The 18,042-nt window shown below is 45.4% G+C and overlaps 1 protein-coding gene across 6 annotated transcripts in view; it reads left to right on the forward strand.

The window, feature by feature from the left end:
• The window catches only part of SGSM3 (small G protein signaling modulator 3), an 84,174-nt gene that overhangs the window by 23,757 nt on the left and 42,375 nt on the right, over window positions 1–18,042 (forward strand). For 5 of the 6 annotated variants that reach the window (XM_073549602.1, XM_073549604.1, XM_073549603.1 and 2 more), the window contains exons 2-3: window positions 8,172–8,350; window positions 14,591–14,676. In XM_073549602.1, coding sequence (XP_073405703.1) covers window positions 8,344–8,350; window positions 14,591–14,676 — 93 coding nt within the window. In that variant the 5' untranslated portion in view covers window positions 8,172–8,343. Of the gene's footprint in view, window positions 1–8,171; window positions 8,351–14,590; window positions 14,677–17,537; window positions 17,721–18,042 lie in introns of those variants that run through there. The other variant, XM_073549607.1, reaches the window with a different exon arrangement.

The raw sequence follows: 18,042 nt of genomic DNA on the forward strand, positions 1-18,042 counted from the left end.
TAATGTCTGTTCTCTTTCTCTCTCTCTTGTCTCCTCTCTCCCCTCTTCTTACATACATTGGTGGGGTAGAGCATTGGAGGTCCCTAAAAAGGGGGTAAATTAAATGCTAGGAATAAGGAATATTCCTTATGTAAAAAAAAAAAAAAAAAAAAAAAAAGAGAAAAGTCCCTTAGGAATAAGGGGTTGTGTCAGACCTGTACTGTTAGAACAGTAGAGGAAGAAACACCCGCTCTGCTGAGAGCTGGAGATCCCTGATTGTAAGAAGTCTACAATCAGGAAGGGCTTTGCAGTCAACAAACATGGATAGCAAAGCAATGGATAGACCAGCCCCTCATTGGTCTCTCAGGAAGACCATAGGAGAGCTCTATTAAAACTCGCTACTGAGAAAGTAGCTCAGATGGAAAAGATACATTCCTAGAAGAGGATACAGTACGGACAAGCTTATTAAAGCAGTCCAACCTACCATGGGGCTTGTAGATGCGAAAGCCAAGAACTCATGTTCGACCTTGCTATAAGGAAAACGTAGAGCCTTCCCTATTAACTAACAGTTGCAAGGACTCATTAAAAGGGAATGGGAAAAACCAGTGAGGAAGTTCCAGATAATCAAATCCCTGTAAAGGAAGTGCCCTTTTGAGGAAGAGACAGCCTCATCCTGGGATGAGGCTTCAAAATTGACGTAGCGATCTCAAAGGTTGCCAGAAAGTCCTTCCCGCTCCTTAAGGATTTAGGTTCCCTGAAAGAACTTCCAACAGAAAGACAGATAGTTGTCTTAAAACAGCCTTGGTGCCCTCAGCTGAAACACTTAGATCGGCCATCGCGGCCACTGGTGTGGTTAGATCCCTTAAGAACCTGGAGGATCAGCTAGAGCAAAGAATCCTCAGGGAGACTATCCTAGAGGCAACACCGGCCATAAGAGCAGCAGCAGTATTCCTAGCTGAGACTTCAGCAGGATTCAGCAAGGCTAGCAGGAAAATTAGCAGCTTTGGCTAAGGTGCGACGCCGTTCAGGATGGCTTAAATGCTGGCTGGGGGACACACAGGCAAAGAGTATAAGGATCGAGACAAACCACTCTGACAAACGATCCAAAGGTGGGAGAGGCTTTTACTTTAGCATGCCCTCCAAAGACACCAAAAAACCCTTCCAGTGACAGGCCTTCTCAGGTGCACTTCCTTCCAGCTTGGGAGAAGTTCTCGTTCAGCACCTGGATCCGGAAAATTGTGGGATCAGGTCTGGAGTTAAGATTCCACCACTGGCTTCCACGAGGGCATAGGCAGTCCTCTCAAAGAAAGACAGTCTGGAAGGGGAAGCAACCTCACTCCTAGACAAACATGTCTTGGAAGAAATTTCGATAGGATAGAGTTTTACTCCCCCCTGTTTAAAAAAAAAAAAAAAAAAAAAAACTCCCCAGATAGATTCCTGGAGGACAATCATAATTCTGGAAAGACCTCAATAGGTATCTAATAATCCCGTCTTCCGAGATGGAGACGATAAGGCCAGCAGTAGAACTCCTCCTTCCTCAAATGTTATATAACAATTCCGAGACCTCAAGAATACTTATCACCAGATCCGGCAATAAGGCCATATATGTCTCAGAGTGACAGTCCAGATGGGTCTCAGTAGCGTCACTTCCAATACAGGGCCCTGCCCTGTGGAGTAGTGATAGCCCTCAAGTTTTTCATAAGGCTAATCGCAAAAATCACAGCGCACCTCAGAGGGAAAGATACTTTGGTGATACCCTATCGGGACAACGTCTTAATAGTGAGAAGAGATCTTCCTTACTGTCAGGATCAAGTCAGAATAGTGATGAAAACACTATAGACGCTAGGATGGCAGCTGGACCTCAAAAAAAAAAAAATGGAACCAGCAATGATCTAGAAATTCTTGAGGTTAACAGTGGACTCGGTGGAGCAGGAGTATCACCTCCCAGAGGAAGACAAGGGAGATATAAAAAAAAAAAAAAAAAAAAGCAGAAATAGTTCTGAGAAGGACCATGTTGATGTTGGGGTCCCTCACCTCTGACATACCAGCAGTGAAATGGCCTAGTTCCACACAAGGGAACGGTAAGGGTGTGTGATACAGAACAACCGGGAACTTCAGGAACGGTTAGAGCAAAAGCTCACCCTCCTGGACTCTGTACTCCAGTCACTCAGGTGGTGGTTACAGATAGTCCTCCCCGAGAGGAGTACCCTGCACACACACACACACACACACACACACACACACACACTGCCTCCAAGGTGGTCACAATGGGCGCTAGTCCTTGGGGATGGGGCGCCAACCTAGGCCACCGGCCCTTCTTGGGTGAGCGTGACTGCTTCCAAAAGTAAACACATTATGGCTCCAGGATCCCTGGGCCCAGGAGGAAAGAAATCTATCCTCAAACAATTGAGAACTAACAATCGAAAAAATTCAGAGGAGTTGTTACCACACTTAAAGAGGACACCACGTGAGAGTCCTATCAGACAACCAAGCGGTGGTTGCATATGTAAACCACCAGGGAGACACCCGTCCTCAGTCCTTGATGCAGATAGTCACCGGCCCTTTTTAGGCTGAAGGTGACTGCTATTGTCAAAGGGCCTCCACTAAGCAGCTTGAGACCAGATCATGACTCTGGCAGAACACCAGTCCCTCTCATTACCGGCCCTGCATATCCGAAGTATAGACAACCTGAAGGCAGACTGTCTGAGCAGGAACCACTTGAGGCAAGGAGAAGGGTACCTAAAAGAATCCATTTCTCAATGGATAGTGCACATTTGGGAAAAACCCAGTATAGATCTCTCCACCTCAAAAAAGCCAACAGGAAGGTTCATAAATTCTGCGCCCTAAGTCCAGCAGACAGACCATGGACAGTAGACACCTTCAGGATAATGTGGACATCAGGTCTCCTGTACGCCTTCCCTCCAATATGCCTCATACCAGTGGTTTTGAGGAAGATCAGGGAGGTCAGAGCCAGAGTGTTCATAATAGCTCCCTTTTTGGCCAAAAAGAGTGATATCAGTAACAGAGGTCTAGGACCTTCCAACACAGCGTCCCTTCAATCACCCTCAGAGATCCAGGCTGCAGTTGACAACCTGAAATTTAGAAGGTCGCTACTAGAGGAAAAGGGATTCTCAGCAGCGTTAATATCCACCTTACTCATTAGCAGAAAACTAGTGACTACAAAAATTTTTTAAGAGGATATGTAAAAAATTCTTATCTCCTCAGACCCAATACGGGAAGGGAAAGTCCCGATAGGGGCAATACTGGAATTTCTGCAGAAAGGTTTAGGATTGGGGTTAACTGTCAGTACCCTCAAAGTACACGTCTCAGCCCTGGCAGCCTTATTCAACTGCGACCAGGCAAACAATAGGTGGGTGGCCAGGTTTATCCAGGCCTGTACTAAAGCTGATTCTGTCATGTCCTCTACTCCTCCTACTCCTCCTTGGGATCTAAATTTACTCCTGTCATCTCGGACAGAGTCTGTTTGAACCATCAAAGCACAACATTAGCTAAGGATTCTAACATTAAACAGCCTTATTAATGGCACGCACGTCGGCCAGTAGGTTGAGCATTCACTCGCATTATCAATAAGACCCTCCCTACACTCAGGCCATAGACGATAGAGTTGTGTTAAAATTAGATCCAGCATACCTTCCCAAGGTGATGTCAAAATATCATAGGGCTCAGGAGATAATCTTATCATCTATTTTGTCATGATACTAACTACCAGAAGGAGGAGAGGCTTCATTGCCTAGATATGAGGAGATATCTCCTGCAGTATTTAGAGGTAACGAGTCCTTGGAGAATACAGAGATCCTTATTTGTCTCATTCCAAGGGGCAAGGAAGAGCCTTAAAAGCCTCTAAACAGACTATAGCTAGATGAGTGAAAAAGGCCATTATGCTAACATATAGCAGTGTAGGCAGGGCTATTCCAGAAGGTATAAAGCCCACTCCAGGAGGGCCATGATGATGCCCGGGATGGAGAGAGCAGACGCTCCCATAGACCAAACCTGTGAGGCGGCCTCTTGGTCCGCTCCGGCATTATAGGTTAAACCTATTTGCTACCTCTGATCTCACATTTGGGAGAAGAGTGTTACAAGCAGTGATCCCTCCCTAAGAGAATACAAATCTCTGTAACTCTCTCGTGGTGCCGTCATGTAGAATGGAAAAACACGGGTATTACATACCTGGTAATGTGTTTTTTCATGAGACATGACGGCACCCTTATATTCCCTCCCTATTGATCACATCATTAGTTGGGTGCATTATTAGCATTATACACTCCCTTGGGTGTCAGAAATTTAGTAGTGTAAAGGATGTATTATTTATATGTACACTAACCTGCGTAATTCCTCTCGTGCTCTGTAAAACAACTGATGCGGAGAGAGGAGCCGCCCCTTTTATCTTGAAGGTTTCCTGTCCTCATTGGGCGGATCCCCTCTCTCGTGGTGCCGTCATGTCTCATGAAAAAACACATTACCAGGTATGTAATACCCGTGTTTTTGCGTGGTGGGCTGATGTTTGTTTTTTTTTTTTTAATACAATTTTGGGTACATCCTATGCTTCGATCGCTTCTTTTTGCATTTTTTAACATTAATCATAAGACCGAAAAAACAAAATTTTTTATTTTTTTTTTCTACTTTATGAAGTTTTATATATACTTAGATTTTTCTTTTATTAAACTTTTTTCCATTTTTTTTTTTTTTTAAATTTGTTAATCCCCTTAGGGGACTTGAACCTTGGATCGCCTGTAGTATATACAGCGATACCATAGTATATAGTGAAAATCTGAGTCTTTGACGATACCCAGCCACAGGCTGAACATCACGGAAGGGATCACATGACCGGCACTGGGGGAATTCAGACGGCCCCCGGCTGAACTAGCAACCAATCGGCTCCCGGTGATTACATCCCAGAGAAGCCGATTGGCACCCAAACTGACGACCGGGTTGATCGTGCCGCTATCAGTGATTGATGGTGCCATTTCAGATGTTAACACAGCCATTGGCGGGTGTGCCAATTGCTGCTGTTAGAGGCAGATGTTGGCTAGATAATATAGCCGCCATCTGCATTCTGTGGAGTGGGTTCTGTTTCTGAACCTGCTCCAGACTTACTGACTCGCTCCATGATTTATTTGTACGTCATAGAGTGTTAAAGGGAACCTGTCAACAGGTTTTTGGTAACCCATTTGAGAGCAGCATGATGTAGGGGCTCAGACTCTGATTCCAGCGACGTGTCACTTACTGGGCTGCTTTGTGCAAGTTTAAGAAAATCACCATTTTCTCTTCTGCAGATCTAGCGATACTCTGAATGCTGAGCTGTGTATAACCCTGCCTCCATCACTGATTGGCAGCTTTCTGCCTATGCACAGACAATCAGTGGTGGGATTTTTGCAAAACTCATGAATATGAAGGACTACAAGGCAGTAAGTTTATTAGTCCTCTATCGATAATCTCTTTCTGATTAAATTTTAATTTTTACCAAAAATACAGCAAGCAGCCCAATAATTGACAAATCGTAAGATGAGGTTCTCTGCCCCTATATCATGCCGCTCTCAAGTTAGGTGTCAAAAACCTGATGACAGATTAAAATAGGATGTTTTAGGCATTCTGACTTAGGTTTTACAGTAAATACACTAGCTTCATCAGGTCTAAGAGATTTATTTAATAATGTATAGTTTCTGTTCTGAAATCTGGTGCCAGATCTGCTTTAAGAAGCCATCTAGAAATGTTCAGTTGGTTCCTATCTGGCCTCTGATGTTTATCCGTACTTGTAAGTAGCTACATAGTATCAATTTGCTGAGTTTCATAGTTTTCATACATTTGTGTTTGTTCCAAAGAGTTTGATAATAAAGTCAAAGTTTTAGCTTTATATTGCAGGTCCTGAAGTTTTTGGCTTACTGTCCAATCAGTGTTAGGCCACGTTCACACCATCAGTATTTGGTCAGTATTTTACATCAGTATTTGTAACCCAAGACCAGGAGTGGGTGATAAATACAGAAGTGGTGACGGGTTGCTATTACACTTTTCCTCTAGTTGTTCCTCTCCTGGTTTTTGCTTACGAATATTGAGCATATGAACATGGCCTTAGGCTAAGGTCACACAAACATTATTTTATTTCAATATGATAGTTCACATGATTGTTTTTCTGCACCGACTGACAGTCTGTGTCGAAAAAAAAAATGCAGCTGGTGCTAGTCTCATCCAAATAATGTTTGAGACTTGCCCTTAGATTTCTGCGAGTTTGGGGAGAATAACACACGCCATACGGACACATCTGTTAACCTATGGCAGAGATTAAACAAAGGTTCTTTTAATTGTGTATCTAAAAACCGGATGTGAGAAAGACAAACAGACCTCCATATGGTTAAAAATGTCTCTTTAATTTAAGATCTAGAGGGAATGTTTCTCCTTGTGGAGAGTGCCCAGCCGATGTAAGAAGACTTAGATCTCTTGCTTTGCACTGAGGAGGGGCAGACACCCCAAAACTTGGTCTTCAAATGGAGTTTCCGGTTTGGCTTCTTAGCCGAAGTTATGTGTCAAGGCATATTAAAGGGTCCATATTGACTTTAAGGCCCGGATCACACATGCGAGAAACACGGCCAAGTCTCGCATGTTAATACATGGCACTCGGATCGGAGCGTGCTGCCTCATAGCAATACATGCAGCCGCACGCTCCAATCCGAGTGCCGGGTATTAACATGCCAGACTCGGCCGGGTTTCTCGCATGTGTGATCCCGGCCGAAGGCTTGCTACATCAATTGGTGGCGCTAGCATTTTCTTCTTCTCTGAAGAGGCTAGTTGCATCTTTAACTTAATGCACCCACACAGTATTTTATCTCATTTTTAGTGTTAGAGAAGTGTCATTTGCAAAACAGTAAGATAGCCTCTATCCACAGGGGATAGCTTACTGATCACTGTAGGCCCGACCGCTGAGATTTCCACCAATCCTGAGAACTGAACTCCCGAACCTGCAAACAGGGTTCTGCAGATCCCCATCCTGAATGGAGTGAAGGTGTGCTGCTCGATCTCCGCTCTATTAACTGTCTATGTGACAACAGGAGAATTTCCTGCTCTCCAATAACTTACTGATCACTAGGGGTCCGACACCTGCAGATACATTTTTAGGAATCCCCTGTTCTCACTGGTTATTTTAGTATCACTATATAAATAATTGTGTGTGTTGTATTTTCTGTGTGATACAGAGCCTTCGGGTTTACAGGCAGCTGCTCTGCTTAGTATTATTATTTGTCAGGTTCCCATGATTATAGACAGGTGAAGCAAACTTCTGCCTGGTCCCATTGCACATTACATTTTTGGTCTCCATTCAATTTATCTGTTAAAGGCTGTGATGGATGCTGAAAAATGGCATCCATCACCAACAGACCTTAATGGCTTCCATTTACTATATATGTCACAAGCTTGTCAATGGCTTCTCTTGGCTCACTCATTAAACTCATGCCATTATAGCCCACGGTTTACAGGTCTCATTGTTAGACATCCGTCCCCCCCTAGAATATAATGGCATCTGTTTACCAAATACTTAATGAAAAGCTATTAAAAAGCTCATGTCGTATTACTGTGATAGATGCGGCTGTCTGACAGCGGAGCCCTATGGTTAAATTTAGGGCAGGAGCATTCCTGTCGCACACACAGAACGCAAACAAAAAAAATGTGATTATCATCCGAGTAGTAGTTGCACATAGAGGGTTAACTCAGCGGGTGCTTTTACCCGAAACTATACAGCTCTAGGGGGATGTATACTGAGCCTGGCATCCAGCTGGAAAGGACATGGGAGGGGCTTCATGAGATTTTTTTTGTCAGCCAAATGCCGATTGGCTCAGAGCGGCTGACACACATGACCTGTGTCCGTTTCAGCTGGAAGCCTTGTATGCGTTTTCTGCAGTGTGTAGCAGCACTTCTTAACCCTCATTCGATTAACCCTTTATGGGTCTTTAAGTTGTCTTGTGCCAGATGCCGTGTAGCATTTGGGACCGTGCATGTATTATTCATGTGCCCGTGTGCACAGATCTGCTGTGCAGTGACTCAGACTGATTCATTGCCACGGTTGTGTGCGCTAGGCTAGCCCTGAGGGCGCATGGAATGGAAACAGAACCTCAACCCTCAGGCTTGGCAGGAACAAGGAACGTAAAAATCCCTTCTTTACAACGCCATTGTGTGGTTTCCTACAGAGAACATCTGCTGCCAGAATCCTTCCTCCCAAGAAGTACTGATGCCACATCCACACCTTGTGATCACCACCAGATCCTCTCCTATGTATCTCACCGTTTTCTGAGAACTGCGTCTTTATACAGCACCTGAGGCAACAATACAGTCTGTGCCCGCAGAATCTACTCTGGCACCATGTCAGGTAAGGGAGGTGCAGGTACAGTCCCTATTATATTCAACTCTGTTAGATTTTTTTTGTATGATGAGATGTAGATTGTAGTCCATACCCTACACATGCACACAGTTGTTAAAGGGGTTTTCCATTACAAGGTTATTGATGACCCATCCTTTGGATAGATCACGGATATCAGATCATTGGGGCCCGTCACTTGTCATCGGCACCAATCGACTGTTACAAGCGCTGGCAGCAGTGGGTCATCACAGGTGGTTCTGCAGATCAGCTCCTGTTACTCGAATAAGAGCTATGCCGCAGTACCCTGGAACGGCTACTACATAGCGAATAGGGCTGTGCTGTCCTTCTCCATCCACTGCTTACATCTGCCCGCTACCAGGACTTGGAACAGTGGATAGGTGGGGCCAGGTGATGGGCCTCCTTGATCTGATATTGTTGATCTTTGCTAAGAATTGGTCATCAATGTCCTTGTAATAGAAAACCTCTGTAAAGGCCCCGTCTCACTAAGCGACTTACCAGCGATGCCGACACCGATATCAAGGTGTCAGGATCGCTGGTAAGTCGCTATGTGATTGCTGGTGAGCTGTCACACAGACAGCTTCACCAGCGATCAGCACAGCGATGCCGAGCACCCGGCATCGCTGGCCATCCTGTAAAAAATAGAATCAAAATAAAAAATATAGTTATTCTCACCATCCGATGTCCCGCGCAGTCTTCCGGCCTCTCTCCACGCTCCGGTCCCAGTGATCCTTTGCATGAATGACCACGAGATGTCACGGTCTCGCGGGATAACAAAGTCTCGCGGTCAATCGTGCAAAGGATCACTGGGACCGGAGCGTGGAGAGAGGCGGGATGGCTGTACGGGACATCGGAAGGTGAGAATAACTATATTTTTTATTTTTTTTATTATTTTTTACACCTGATCGCTGGTCTCCTGCTGTCACACACAGCGATGCGTGCTGGCCAGCGGGAGACCAGCGACCAAAGAAATGTCCAGAGATTTCTTGCAGCGATCAGCGATACCGGCAGGGGGGCCGCTCGCTGATCGCTGTCTCACACAGCAATCTCGCTGGTGAGATCGCTGTTACGTCACAAAAGTTGTGACTCAGCAGCGATCTCGCTACCGAGATTGCTTAGTGAGACGGGGCCTTTAGAGAAGCGACCTGGTGTGAGCTCAGGGAGTTAAGAAATTATCTACAAAAGTTGGTCTTCATCTTGAATTCCCTTCATTTCTTATCTCAGGGGTCAAGATCTGCTGGACACTATAAGAGCTACCACCCATTGTTGGCTTTATAGATAAAGAATACTTGACCTGTGTGACATCTAGTTGGGTGACTGAACACTAATGTCAATGTCTTACATAAGACAAATATAGGATCGCTGTAGGCAAGAGCGAGAAGGCAAATTCTGAGCAGATTGGTAGTGGACACCTGCAGGAAATGTAGAGATGTTATGAGATACACTATATGGACAAAAGTATTAGGGCACCTACACAGTACCCCTACAAATCCTGGTTATATCCCATGGTTATTAGGACACCTACACAGTACACTTACAAAACCTGCTGACATACCATGGTTATTAGGGCACCTACACAGTACTCCTACAGAACCTGGTGACATCCCATGTTTATTGGGGCACCTACACAGTACTCCCACAGAACCTGGTGACATCCCATGGTTATTAGGGCACCTACACAGTACTCCTACAGAACCTGGTGACATCCCATGATTATTAGGGCATCTACACAGTACCCCTACAGAACCTGGTTATAATTTTCCATGGTTACAAGGGCACCTACACAGTACACCTTCAAAACCTGGTTAAATCCCATGGTTATTAGGGCACCTACACAGTACACCTACAGAACCTGGTTATATCCCATGGTTACATGGGCACCTACACAGTACACTTACAAAACCTGGTGATATCCCATGGTTATTAGGGCTCCTAAACATCATTTGAAAGGTAACTCTCCAAACCCTGACTAATGCACTGGCAGGATGCAGCAGAGCCCCATTAATAAAGGCTGGGGCAGCACAGGTGCATTCCACTGATGAGGACAGCCAGTAACCCAATATGGTCCGGCTGCCCAGTAGAAAAAAAATGCACACTAATAAGGCTTGCATGAGACATAAGTCACACTGATAAGTGTGATTCAAAGTGTCCCAGCAGCCTATTGATGACGCCCATAATCTTAGCAATCTGCACAGTACATCTACAGAACCTGGTGACATTGTATGGTTATTAGGGCACCTACACAGTACTCCTAAAGAACCTGGTGACATCCCATGGTTATTAGGGCACGTACACCGTACATCTACAGAACCTGGTGACATCCCAAGGTTATTAGGGCACCTACACAGTACTCCTACAGAATCTGGTGACATCCCATGGTTATTAGGGCACATACACAGTACTCCTACATAACCTGATGACATTGTATGGTTATTAGGGCACCTACACAGTACACCTACAGAACCTGGTGACATCCCATTGTTATTAGGGCACGTACACAGTACATCTACAGAACCTGGTGACATCCCATGGTTATTAGGGCACCTACACAGTACTACAGAACCTGGTGACATCCCATGGTTATTAGGGCACCTACACAGTACTCCTACAGAATCTGGTGACATCCCATGGTTATTAAGGCACCTACACAGTACTCCTACAGAACCTGATGACATCATATGGTTATTAGGGCACCTACACAGTACACCTACAGAACCTGGTGACATCCCATGGTTATTAGGACACCTACACAGTACCCCTACAGAACCTGATAATAATTTTTATAATAATTTTTATTTATATAGCGCCAACATATTCCGCAGCACTTTACAATTAAGTGGGGACATGTACAGACAATAAATTCAATACAAGTTAAGACAATTCAAACAGTGACATTAGGAGTGAGGTCCCTGCTCACAAGCTTACAATCTACAAGGAAATGGGGGGACACAGTAGGTGAGAAATGCTTGTTAATTCAGGTCTGGCAATTATAATAGGGATTTTCATATAAAGCTGCATGATCCGGTCATCAGCCCGTGTGTTTTAAGTGCAATAGACAAGTATCAAGTGCAGTTATCATGTACATGAAGGGTGTGGAGACCGATGAATAGTAGGGTGCAGATTCAGAATAATATTTGGAAGGAGGGAACAGGGCAAAGTTAGCTTGCTGAGTAGTTGATGTGGTAGGCTTGTTTGAAGAGATGGGTTTTCAAAGCGCGCTTGAATAGGTCAGGGCTAGGTATCAGTCTGATCGTCTGGGGAAGTGCATTCCAGAGAGCTGGAGCAGCACGAGAGAAGTCTTGGAGACGGAAGTGCGAGGTTCGGATTACGGGGGATGTTAGTCTTAGGTCATTTGTAGAACGGAGGGCACGTGTAGGGCGATAGACAGAGATGAGAGAGGAGATATAAGGCGGTGCAGAACAGTGGAGAGCTTTGTGGGTGAGAGAGATGAGTTTATACTGGACCCTGTAGCGAATAGGTAGCCAGTGTAATGACTGGCACAAGATGGAGGCATCGGTGAAGCGGCTGGACAGAAATATGACCCTGGCTGCCGCATTCAAGATGGATTGGAGAGGAGAAAGTTTGGTAAGAGGGAGACCGATCAGAAGAGAGTTGCAGTAGTCCAGACGAGAATGAATAAGAGCGACAGTAAGAGTCTTAGCAGTTTCAAAGGTGAGAAAAGGTCGGATTCTGGAGATGTTTTTAAGATGCAGGTGACAAGAGCGACTGAGTGATCGGATGTACGGAGTAAAGGAAAGTTCAGTGTCGAATATGACCCCAAGACAGCGGGCATGCTGCTTGGGAGTTATGGTTGAACCCTCCAGGGTTATTTCGATGTTAGGTAGAGTGAGGTTAGTAGAGGGGAGAAACACAAGAAGTTCAGTTTTAGAGAGATTTAGTTTCAGATAGAGGGAGGACATGATGCTAGAGACAGCAGACAGACAATCCTTGGTATTTTGAATTAGGGTAGGGGTGATGTCAGGGGAAGAAGTGTATAATTGGGTGTCATCAGCATAGAGATGATACTGGAACCCAAATCTGCTGATTGTTTGTCCAATAGGGGCAGTGTATAAAGAGAAGAGGAGGGGGCCTAGGACTGAGCCCTGCGGGACCCTGATAGTAAGGGGACGAGAAGAGGAAGAGGAGCCGGAAAAAGATACAGTGAAGGAGCGGTCAGAGAGGTAGGAGGAGAACCAGGAGAGGGCTGTGTCCTTGAGGCCTATAGAGCGGAGCATAGTGAGGAGGAGCTGGTGATCCACAGTGTCAAATGCGGCAGAGAGATCCAGGAGAATCAGCAGGGAGCAATGACCTTTCGATTTAGCTGTTATTAAATCATTAGAGACTTTAGTGAGGGCAGTTTCAGTAGAGTGTAAAGAGCGAAAACCAGATTGTAAGGGGTCGAGAAGAGAGTTATCCGAGAGATAGCGGATTAGACGGGAGTGGACCAGGCGTTCCAGGAGTTTAGAGATGAAGGGAAGGTTAGAGACAGGTCTGTAGTTAGCAGTGCAGTTCTGGTCCAGGGATGGCTTTTTAAGTAAAGGGGTTATGATGGCATGTTTAAATGAGGAGGGAAATATACCTGAAGAAAGAGAGAGGTTAAATATTTTAGTCAGGTGAGTGGTGACCACTGGTGAGAGAGACTGCAGGAGCTGTGAAGGAATAGGGTCACTGTTGCAGGTTGTAGGCCGAGCAGAAGCGAGGAGCTTGGAAACTTCTTCTGATGACATTGTATGGTTATTAGGGCACCTACACAGTACTCCTACAGAACCTAATGACATTGTATGGTTATTAGGGCACCTACACAGTACTCCTACAGAACCTGGTGACATCCCATGGTTATTAGGACACCTACACAGTACCCCTAGAGAACCTGATGACATTGTATGGTTATTAGGGCACCTACACAGTACTCCTACAGAACCTAATGACATTGTATGGTTATTAGGGCACCTACACAGTACTCCTACAGAACCTGGTGACATCCCATGGTTATTAGGACACCTACACAGTACCCCTAGAGAACCTGGTGACATCCCATGGTTATTAGGACACCTACACAGTACCCCTACAGAACCTGGTGACATTGCATGGTTATTAGGGCACCTACACAGTACTCCTACAGAACCTGGTGATATCCCATGGTTATTAGGACACCTACACAGTACCCCTACAGAACCTGGTGACATTGTATGGTTATTAGGGCACCTACACAGTACACCTATAGGACCTGGTGACATTCCATGGTTATTAAAGAATTTTGCCTTTGAAACTTTTAATTGGCTGAACCTGTATAAATGTAATGTAACTGCATTAATATATTCATTGATCGCCATCCTCCCCGGATAGCAGCTCCAATCCGCTCCTCCTCTTAGTCACGTACTGCAATTCTGACTCTCCGGATCACACTGGGGTCTTTGTGTGAGACAGAGGACTGTTCTGCATTATAAGTCTATGGAGAATCAGAATGAGGATTCATAAACTTACTTTGTGTAAGAGATTTACTTCCAACTTTCACATAGACCCCAGTGTGATCCGGAGAGTGGGAATAGAAGTCACGTGAGTGAGAAGAGGAGTGGAGCAGCGCTGGAAACTGGAGAAGGTGGTATTCGATGGGAGTATTAATGCAATTGCACTTCATTATTCATTTCATTACATTTACACAAGTTTAGGGCACAAAACGTTTCATGGCAGAGCTTCTTTAATAAAGAATTGGCAATTCTAGTAGATATAACATCTTCTAAACTTCATCGAAGGTTTTGTGCAAGATTTTGGAGGCATCTTTAGGAATTTTCTCCCGATCATCCAGAATTTGTGAGGTCAGACACTGATGTAGGTTAAGGAGCTGTGGCTCATGATCTCCGTTTTAGTTCACCTCGTGGTTTTTGATGGATTTGAGGTCAGGGCTCTGTGTGACTAGTCAAGTTCTCCCAAAATAAACCATGGGTTTATGGACCTTGCTTTGTGCACTGGACACAGTCATGGGTAATAGAAAAGGGCCTTCCCCAGACTGTGCCCTCACCCCTGCATTGTGAAGTCAGAGTAGCAGCTGATTTGGTGTTTGTCGGTAGCCTGGCAGATATCATCCAGCTTGGTGGCAAATAGATGGCACATCATCAGCGCCTTCACCTCCTATTGAGGCAGTGAGAGACCTTTTGCAACTCCTTTAACACCATTGTATTGTTAATAAAACATTTTCTACTGTTGTTGACTTGCTTTAATACTAATTTATAGGGAGTTATACCCCGTCTCCAGGCGGTCCCTTCTCGGCCCTCACAGCAAGCATGTGGCCACAGGACATCCTTGCAAAATATACACAAGTAAGTGTGAAAGAAAACTTAGCGTGATTTGTAATTTACGTTACTAGATGGCTACACTGTGTACGTGAAAATCTGAGATATGGCATATATGACGGTTAATGCCAAAAGTTACCATATTGTGGATTCTTGTGCTTAGATATTTTCCAAGCCAGATGTCTCAGAACTAAGCTGTCTGTCTGGAGATATGAACCTCTGTGTGGTCTAAAAGTGACCTTCAGAATTCACTTATTTTGCAGTCAGTAATCATGTAAGGAAATATATTCCTGCTGCAGACACTTCTAATGTATCCACAGGATTGCTTGGCTGTGTGCGGCCACCTCTTACATACGGCCGCTAAATCTCCAGATATCAGACGTTTGTCACATGGATAATGCCATAACTTCCTACCAGGGCTGTGGAGTCAGTAAGCCGAACCTCCGACTCCTCAATTTCCATGATTCCGACTTCATCAAAATGGGCTCCGACTCTCCGACTCCACAGCCCTTTTTCCTACAGCGATAACACCCTTCTAACCAAGTACTCGCTTCTTCCCAACCTTGGCGGGGCTGTCTCACGAGACATTTACAGCATGTCCAAGGGATGTGTAATAGATGCGAGCAGAGGTGTATCTAGGTTTTCCGGCACCCAAGGCAAGATTTCAGTTTGGTGCCCCTCCTCTCCCCTCAAGCACATATGCAATTTGCTTACATAGGGCTTTCTCACTCGTACAAATAAATTGGACAGGAACAAACGGATAAAAAATCGGATTGCGCTCGGCCTACTTTTATTCAGTGCACATCTGCGATTATTTTCTCTTGCCGATATAAAACATTGCACTGCACTCGTATGTAACCCAAGTGCAGTGCAATTTCTGCCAACGCCGGCAATGGAGGAGATAGGAAAATTAATTTCTCCGTCTATTCTACGCTTGTGCTCCGATTATCTCATGCAAGAGGATCGGAGGAGTGCAGAGGACTAATACTCTGCTCCCGCTCGCAGCAGAGCTGGAGCCGAGGGTCATTAGCATATTGCTTCCAATTCTCTCGCATCCGGTGCTATACGCTAGTGTGACTCCAGCCTTACAGTCGTGCCGACGAGCTGCTGCTACTAATTCTCTCAATGTTCAGTGAAAAACTGAGAGAGGAAGGGGAAGAGGAGCGCATTGTCACGTGACCGTAAGATTGAAAGTCGCATATGATTGAAGTGTCCATGTGATGACTGCTGGAACCTGCATAGCTGAATCCTGACAGTGGGTATATTACGCTGGGATTGGCAACACGGCTTCATTTTATAATTATAGGGCTTGTCTACGTTTGAGATGAAAGTTTGCAATCACTCTAGGTGACCATAAGCTTCTGAATTCTCACAGTGCATGTACTGCACAGTTTTAGGATTCTCCCTTGCTGGTGGCAAGAGTGGATGGTTGTGTGAGCACAAGTATGCGATTTGTATACTTCCTGCCGCATTCCGATTAGACGTGTCCGGCTCCTGTCAATTAATTTTCATTGAGTGAGGCCACACATGTCTAGTTGGCACGTGATTGCATGTAGGCAAATCGCTGGCACTAGAGAATCCTGACAGCGTGCAATGCACACTGTGAGAATTCAGAAGACTGCAGTCACATAGAATAACTGCAGGCTCATCACAATCTTGGACAACCCCTTTAATGCTTCTAAGAGAATTAGTCAGTGTAACAAAAATCCGTTACATCCAAGTGACTGATAAATGACGTTGTCTCTGATTGGAGTCATTCTCTTTCTTTTCTTCTTCATCTTGTCCAGACACCAAAATGACTTTTCTCATCCTCAGCTTGTCTCTGCAGGCTTCCACCTTCTCTGGTCTTCCACAGCACATCCCTACATGATGTCCTTAAAGCTAGCAATGTCATTTTAATGCTCCTGAATAAATAATTGACATACACTATATTCCCTGCACATAAGACCCACACACTGTCCCTCTTATAGTGCATGCCCTCTCCTTTCCATACTGGGGCCCCCTCTCACACTATCCTCTCACACTGTGTCCCCCCCTATAGGGCCCAGTCTCTATACTATGCCCCCTCATCACACTCCCACTTCCTTGGCTTACTGTGCCCACCTACCTGTGCCATTACACTGTCCCCCATGCTACCCCCTCTCTCTACTCAGTCTCTATGCTGTGCCCACTCACACTTTTCTCCCCCCATACGGTCTCCTCGTACTATTCCCCTCAATAGTCTCCTCAAGCATTCCCCCAGCTAACCATACTATCTCTTCATATATTTATCCCCTCACTCTCCACACTGCTTCCTCACACGTGCCCCCAGTTCCCCATTCTGTATCTGCACGCATCCCATCACTCTCAATCCCCATATTATGTCCGCAAACATTTTTCTCCTCCTTTGCTCGCCATGCTGCGCATGCACCCATCCACCTCATTCTGTATCCGCACCAATCCCCTCACTCACCATATTGTCTTCACCCATCCCCCCTTATTCATTGCCCCACCCTCTCTCATACTGTCCACACACATCACCCCACTTATCATACTGTGTCTGCACCCATTCCTCACTCAGTATACTGTTTGCATCCATGCCCCCATTTAACCCCTTGCTCCTCATGCTGTGCCTTGAAATTTCTCCCGCTTCCCATAATATGCCTGCACATGTCCCTTCCATGCCACCCAAACTTCCTCAAATCTTCCCCACCCTTGTTACACTTAATCTTCCCATCTCTCCACACTAAATGTCCTCTCCATTACACTAAATCTTAGGTGTCTTCAGCTCCACCGAAGCATTTGCCACCGACCCGTGCCTCTGCAGCATCGGCGAATGATATCATGTTGTTGATGTCGCCCTGACCTGGCTTCAATTGTACTCGCATATGAAAGAGGGAGCTGGCGCTCTGCACTGTCTCTGAGCTGGGTGTTTGACAGCCGGCTCAGAGAACGGCCGACTGTCTGGGGGACGGCAAAACGCAGGCGCCGGGGGAGACACCTCAGACCACAGCATAAAGCAGCCCGACCGCGGGATCCCCTGCCGGCTGATGTCTTACGCCTCTGGATGCGAGTACCATCTCCAGGACAAGGTATCTGAGAACGTGGTGTCTAACCTGCAGTGACAGTAGAGGTGGTTGTACATGGACTATTTCTCTCCATTCATTGCAATGAGAGTTGTCAATACTGCTGAGCAATATGACATCTGCCTGTATTACTTCTATTCTAGTTAGATGTTAAAAAGCAATCTGTCATCAAAATGGTTGCTGCCTTTTTTGTTTTACTCTGAAACGCTGCTTTGATAATGAAAAGTCATCTGTGGGCTATTTCTTTGGCTGACTAGTCCGAGGCTCTCCCCAGCACGGCTTATCTCTACCCTACTCCACATGATTGACAGGTTTTTTTCCCCAAAGC

Source organism: Dendrobates tinctorius, unplaced genomic scaffold (genome assembly GCF_039654945.1).
Source record: "Dendrobates tinctorius isolate UK_male_01 unplaced genomic scaffold, ASM3965494v1 ptg000159l, whole genome shotgun sequence".
Lineage (NCBI taxonomy): Eukaryota > Metazoa > Chordata > Amphibia > Anura > Dendrobatidae > Dendrobates > Dendrobates tinctorius.